At 52.8% G+C, this 6,879-nt stretch overlaps 2 protein-coding genes across 2 annotated transcripts in view; one reads left to right on the plus strand and one right to left on the minus strand.

The window, feature by feature from the left end:
* FARSA (phenylalanyl-tRNA synthetase subunit alpha) overlaps positions 1 to 3,610 on the minus strand; it is a 9,598-nt gene extending 5,988 nt beyond the window's left edge. Inside the window, exons 1-4 of the mRNA XM_006918740.3 lie at positions 2,634 to 3,610; positions 600 to 737; positions 413 to 511; positions 214 to 332 (exon numbers count right to left, since the gene is read on the minus strand). Of these exons, the coding sequence (XP_006918802.1) occupies positions 214 to 332; positions 413 to 511; positions 600 to 737; positions 2,634 to 2,780 (503 nt within the window). The 5' untranslated portion in view covers positions 2,781 to 3,610. The remainder of the gene's footprint in view (positions 1 to 213; positions 333 to 412; positions 512 to 599; positions 738 to 2,633) is intronic.
* A 2,109-nt stretch (positions 3,611 to 5,719) lies between these two features.
* The window catches only part of CALR (calreticulin), a 3,455-nt gene continuing 2,295 nt past the window's right edge, over positions 5,720 to 6,879 (plus strand). The window contains exons 1-3 of the mRNA XM_006918741.3: positions 5,720 to 5,897; positions 6,266 to 6,367; positions 6,551 to 6,754. Coding sequence (XP_006918803.1) covers positions 5,807 to 5,897; positions 6,266 to 6,367; positions 6,551 to 6,754 — 397 coding nt within the window. The 5' untranslated portion in view covers positions 5,720 to 5,806. The remainder of the gene's footprint in view (positions 5,898 to 6,265; positions 6,368 to 6,550; positions 6,755 to 6,879) is intronic.

Below are 6,879 nucleotides of genomic sequence, written 5' to 3' on the forward strand. Positions count from 1 at the left end.
GGAAGATCATTCTTGGCAGAAGGCACAGTATGTGCCAAGGCCCTGAGATGGCATGAGCCAGGCCTGTGTGCCTGACAACCAGTGTGAAGGGGGGCTAGGAGGAGACTGACAGCACTAGGGCCCAATGAGAGCAGAGTGGTTCTCCCTTCCCTCTCCCTACACTAGGGCCACGCAAGTGACATCGGTCTGAGCCTCAAGGCGGTAGCCACTCACACTTCAGTTAACAGTTTCCTCTTCTTAAGCTCACTCCTTTCCTTCTCACCCAGCTTCTCGGCCTGTCCACCCCGGACCAGCTGGAGTCGCCGCTGCACCTCATCCTCCACACTGTCCACCTGCAGTGATGATGGGCATGAGGGGCCATGAGGGCCAGGAGCCCACCAATCCACTCACCCGCCTGCCCACAGGGACTCACCACTCGGAACACCCGGGGCCCATCGGCAGTGCTCTTGTCCACGCGGATCCACTTGTTGGACATGGCCTTGCTGAAGCCCACCTTGCCACTAGGCAGTCTCTGAGGAAGCAAGGCTGCAGTGAGGAGGACGTGAGGGCTGCCTTTATCCCATCGCCTCCCCAGGTCCTGACCCCCACCCAACCCCTACCATGAGCTCGCTCTGGGCCAGGCCCTCCGGGGGAACACTGTGAAACACCCGGGCCTCGTGGCTGCCTTCCCGGTCAATCTCCTTGCCCTCGGCAGTAAGCTCCCAGCGCTTGGTGGAGCGCAGTTCAGCTTCGATGATCTGCAGAGAAAAGGGGACACAGGTGGCAAGGACAGGGTTCAGAGTCGGGCAAGCCCTTGCCGCGGCACTGCGGCGGAGGTCAAAGCACAGGCCCTGAAGCTGGTTTCATATCCTGGCTGTACCATTTCTCAGAGTGATGTCCTCTTGCTGAGCCTTAGCTTCTCTTTTGTGACACAGGGATAATAATAAATATGGTTCATAACTCCCAGGATGAGGTAAAGTACTAGAGGTGTTACCTGTCGGAAAACAAATTCTTTCTAACACTTTTGTACCTGGGAAAGATTTTTTGAACTTGAGGAAGACTTTTAAGGTCTCAAGTGAATCAACTGTCTCCACGTTTATACGTTTGTATCTCAGTGCCCAAAGTGTCAGAGGAGGGCCCAGGGGGTCCACATTACACGTGGAAACCTGAGGCTCCAGGATGAGGATGGGTTCAGGTCACAGACAGGGGCAAGGCTGGGTGGGGCCCACAGGTCCTAGTTCCCCATTCAATCTAATTCCCAGCTCTGCTCTTCATTTGCCCTGTGAAATTGAGAAAGGTGCTTAACCTCCCTGAACAAGTTTTCTTATCTACAAGAGTAGAGTGTGGTGGGCTCTATCTCAGAGGATTGTTTTGAGAAGTAATTTAATTCATACACAGAAAGGATGTAGGATGCTTAGCACGCAGCAAAGGCTGCATACATTCTATTACTACTATCATTGTTGTCATTATTACAATCATTGTCATTGGACTGAACCATATGAAGTCGCCATTATTTAATTCTCTGTGAACTACACAAATGTCAATTTCACGTCAATCAAGATACTGTCACCCCACACACCACAGCTTCAATTCCTTTTCCCCACACTGATGACCTTGGTCTCTGCAGCCTGAGTACCTAATTTCTTTCGTTGCTGTTGTCCATGAACGCCTAATTTCAAATCCAGGTTTGCCTGTCCCTTCCAGTGACACTGCAGAGTGGTCACATCTGCTAAATGGGGATAATAACACTGCCACCATCCTAGGATTATGGCAAGGATTAGATGACAAAGCTGAGACCAGAGAGGGGCATAGAACATGAGTTTGATGAATGATCAGCCTCGATCTGTTTTCTGAGATCCAGATTCTAGGTGGCCCACGGGCCCCTCAGTATCCTCCTCCTGTGGCTCTATCATCTTCACTTATCCAAGTCGGAAGGCTGGCCTTCATCTGTGCTTCCCTTACCTTGCCATGAATCTCATTTCATTCCCTCTCCTGAATCACCTCTCTATTCCAGCGGCCTCCCTACAGCCAGATACCATGCCCTCTAGTCTGGGGATGTGCCAGCCTCTGCCCTTGTCCTGTTGCATCCAATCCTCCCTTTGCCAGTGCTTCCCAAGAGTGATGTAAGCAGCACACACCTCTGACTAGCTCCAGCTCCTGCCACGGCTCCCCAGTACCCCTGTGAGAAACCTATAAGGCCTTGTGAATGTTGGCTCTGTAGTCTCTCTCATCACCTGTCCCCCACCACCAAACTGATCCCTGAAGTGTCATGGCTTTCCTCCTCAATGCAAAAACCTGACTTAGCTGCCACCTGATCTCCAAGGCTGGGTCAGCTGTCACCTCTGGGTTCCCTGTGCCTCCATCACTCTGCTCACTCGAATATCTCTCCTACGAGATCGCAATCTCCGTGAGAGCAGCAACCTTGTCTTCCTTGTCCACCACTGTAATCCCCCCAACGTTGACCGTTTCCTGCGTGAGGAATGTCTGTGAGCCCAGGCCCTCACTGGTTCCTGACTTCCTGCCTGTGCACTCGGAGCTGAATATATACAATTACCCCAACCGGGCCTGAGGGAGTCTGGTCTGGAGGGAGGGCCCTCCTGCCAAGGGAACTGCAGGTGCCAAAGCCAGGTGTCCTGGCATCACAGGCGACTCACCTCGCCCAGTGCCTGCAGGCTCTTCACCGCGCCCACCACAGCCTGGTGCTCCAAGCCCAGTTCGGCCGCCAGCTCCGCGCTGTCCAGGCCGCCATCGGCCGCCTCCAGCCGTCGCAATAGCACCTCCGCCACCGGACCGTCCGCCATGATTACTACCAGCACGCTCCGCGTGTCCCGGCCAAGGCCGGAATCACCGGAATCACCGGAACCGGAACCGGCGCAGAAGCGTGTTCCGCCATCTCGAATGTGGCGGACTGTGTTTCAGAGCTCAGGGCGTCGCCATCTTGAGTGTGTCAATTGAACATCAAAGGGTGGGAGGTATTCAGTCCTTGTCTCCGCATTAGTTGGACTACTGGTGTCTGTTTGACCAGAGAGGTCAAATTGATGACCTCAAGGGCAGACAGAATCAGAGCGTTAAGTTTCATCCAGTCCCACCTGCAGCGGGCTGTGTGACGTTGGGCTTTCACCGTCTTTGGGCTTTTGGAGACCTTAATCCTTCTGGGATTCTCTCTTACCCCGTGGAAGGGCTGTGGGTGGTGGGCTCCAGAGATAGTCATTCTGCTGGTGTCAACTACTTTTAAATTTTCAAAGGGGCACTGGGTAGGGACCATCCCCATTTATAGAGGGGAGAGGGCCTCACCTATTAATATAGTCCAAGTAGCAGTTAATCTGTATGGACATCCACCTGTGTGCCCAGCCCACTGTTAAGTGCTTCAGGAGTGTTACTTCATTTTCCCCAGAACTTTATGATGTAATCTCCATTTCACAGATGTGAAAACTGAGGCTCAGAGGGTGATATGATTTGCTCATGGTTCTACAAGAAGCTTGTGGAAATGGAATCAGAAATTGTAAATACCCAAGATCCCACCGGACCTCCCACTCCATGCTCTGAGAAGGTCAATGTCAGGTCAATAATGCATGATTTAAATCAACGTTGGCCTATAGATATATAATATGAGACACAAATGTAACTCTGAATTTCTTAGTACCAATATCAAAAACAAAATGGGTAAAATTAATTTGAAAAACTTAGTAAACCTGACATGTCCATTTATCAAACAATATGAAATTACTAATGAAATATTTTACATTCTTTTTTCATATTAAGTCTTGAAAATCTGATGTGTATTTTACACTTACAGCACACTTTGGTGCAGACCAGCCACATTAAAAATGGTCAGTAGTAGCATGTGGCCAGTGGAGACTATATTAGACAGCACGAATGCATTCTAATCCCTGATCTGCCATTTATGTCACTCAGCCAAATCTCTTAATCTTTCTGTGCTTTGTTTCCTCACCTGGATGGAGAACCCAGGGATTGGTGTCAGGCATTATTCTAAGCAGTATACATTTACTACTCATTTAACCATCGCAATTGTTATTTAAGCCTAGAAAATGGAGTTACAAATATCCCCCAATCCTGATCCTATGGTGAAGTCCTCATTTAAAATATTCAGAATGCATTCCTCAAAATCTCTTCTTTCCTTCAAAGCACTTTCCCCACTTTTTTTGATTTCCTCAAGAATCTTTCCATCATAGATCAAGTAGATTTTAAGCCTGTGCTGCAGGTGACACTGGGGGATGGTGAAGTGAACAAGTCAAGCACAGTGCCTACTCTCAGGCAGAAAGCACCAAACCCCTGTGTCCATGACATTTGGTGAAAGGGAGGGAATGCAGGAGGGTCAGTAGCATGCCTGAAGTGATCACTCCAGACATGGGGCTCTTCCTAAGGGGAACCAGGTTGGGCCATATCCGATACCACCTGGGGAGAGGGGCAGAATCCCAACTTCTCCAAGACTTCTCACACCTCCCTTTTCTGAGTTCCCACCACTAGTGGGGAAGCAACTTCTCCCTATCTTTTTGCCAAGACTCCCCACCTCCCCCACTTCTGCAGTCCACTCCCACATTTCCATGTCCAAGGCTTGTTTGCTCAGAGTTTGGGAAAGCCCCATCCTTCTTTCCTCTTTCCTGCAGACTGGAGGCCGGGAACTGGTGTCGCACACTCAGTCACGTGGCTCTGGCTTCAGAAGACGCTAGACTCAGGGGTCCTGACCCTCTCCTTTAGACCTTATCTTCCCCACCACCTGTCTTTTTTTTTCCCTCCCTAACGGAACCCCCTGCCCTTTGTCTTTAGCCGTTTAATTGCAAAAGTCAGGCCGTTTGTGGGAGACCACAGGGCACAGACCCCTTTCATTTACTGGCTGGGGGTGGGGGGCGGGGCGGGGTAAAGGAGAAGCAGCAACTAGGGAACAACCCGACCCGCCCTGGGAGTCACAGCTTACATTTCACATCTTCGAGCCTTCTGGGCTTCTTTCCTCTGTCCCGGGACATCCTTAAAAACTTTGAAAGCATTTCTGCTGGGCAGCAGCTGCCCTGGGTCTCTTCTCCTGGCCTCTCAGGAGCTCCTGTGACTTCAGAGAGGCTAATCCTCTAGGTTGTCAGGTACTAGGGGCCGCACCGAAGACAAAGCTGGCACTCTCTCCTCTCCCCACCCGCCGGCATGGCCAGAGACGCTGGGGTGAGGAAGCCCATGGCCCCAGGTAGGCTCTGGTGACTTCTGCCTTATCCTAGGGGGTTTGGGGTGGAGGGGAAAGACAGAGACAGACAGCGCGTCGTAGTGAGAGATCCACAAATGCAGGGTAGAAAAAGGCTGGTTAAAGCTTGCCCACCCCTTCCCGCAGAGGGGATGGGAGCTGGTGAGGTTGGAGCCAGGTCCCAGTAATGTGCGGTGACACCTGCGCTCGCGCTGGTTCTTTAAACGCCCAAATCCGGAGATACGCGCGCGGGCGAGGGCGGGGTTGGGCCCGGGCCTGGTCACATGACTTGGTCTGAAGGGCTCGAGGCCCCTACCCCACCGGTGGGCGTCCCCCACAACGCGTGGTCGACCTTCATTGGCTAGCGGTGCGGCCAATAGAAATCGGCCATCTGGGAACCTAGCGTTCCGAGGCACAGCCTAACCTGCTAAGCTGACAAGAGTCCAATGGAAAGGCAAGGCCGTAGCCATTAACCAATGAAAAGCCGTGAGGGGTGGGCCAAGAGGCAGGGCCAGGTTGGTTTGAGGGGGCGGTAGGGTATAAAATCGAGCGGCCAGGGACAGCGTCCGTCCCTGCTGCAGAGCTGCTGTCTGAGGATCTTCTTAAAGGGCCCGCGCGCCGCCGCCCCCTCGGCCCGCCATGCTGCTACCCGTACCGCTGCTGCTCGGCCTTCTTGGCCTGGCTGCCGCCGAACCCGTCGTCTACTTCAAGGAACAGTTTCTGGACGGAGGTAACGTTTGGCCCCACCTCGAGCCCCCTCCCCGCCCACCCCCGACGTTGCGACCGGCTTCCTAGCTCCTATCTGCGTTGTCGCTTGTAATTGGTGCTCTGAGGGCCAACACGGTGGTCTCTGAGGACTAGAGCCGTAGGCGATCTCTCTCTTCGCGTCTCTGGGGAACATGGAGGGCGCAGCGGCCTCCCGCGGCGGAAGTTAGGGTTCGCCCGCGGATCTTTTAAGCACTAGAGGTGTCAAACTAGAGGTTGGGGTGGGGGCACCCAAGGGGGAGATCTCCTTCCTTGTCTGCAGTTCCTGGAGATGTTTGGTGGTGCTGCTGGTTGGAATTACCATAGCCGCGTTGACCTCCTCTGATCCTCTAGATGGGTGGACTAACCGCTGGATTGAATCCAAACACAAGTCGGATTTTGGAAAATTTGTTCTCAGTGCCGGCAAGTTCTACGGTGACTTGGACAAAGATAAAGGTAAGAGCCTGGGATGGGTGATCAGGTCCAGGAGGACTTCCTGGAGGAAGCGCTAGTCACCGCACAGCCTGGGCATTCCCAGGAGCAGGGCAGGCGGAAGCTGGAGGAGTTGTCTGTATGTTTGATCCTTAGGGTCCCTGGGGGTTTAGGGCCAGCTGTGACCTCACTACCATCCCCTGCTAGGGCTGCAGACAAGCCAGGATGCCCGCTTCTACGCCCTGTCGGCCAGATTCGAGCCGTTCAGCAACAAGGACCAGACGTTGGTGGTGCAGTTCACGGTGAAACACGAGCAGAACATTGACTGTGGGGGTGGATACGTGAAGCTATTTCCAGATGGTTTGGACCAGACGGATATGCACGGAGACTCCGAGTACAACATCATGTTTGGTGAGGGGCTCCACCCTGGTGCTGACTTTCAATTAGAGGCAGGCTGAGGACCACTCGAGTTCCTTAATATCCATGAAAAGTGATATTGAGAGCATAGGAAACACATAGTCAGGGTTTCCTTTGAA

The sequence above is a fragment of the Pteropus alecto genome, unplaced genomic scaffold, assembly GCF_000325575.1.
Source record: "Pteropus alecto unplaced genomic scaffold, ASM32557v1 scaffold388, whole genome shotgun sequence".
NCBI classification, from domain to species: Eukaryota; Metazoa; Chordata; class Mammalia; order Chiroptera; family Pteropodidae; genus Pteropus; species Pteropus alecto.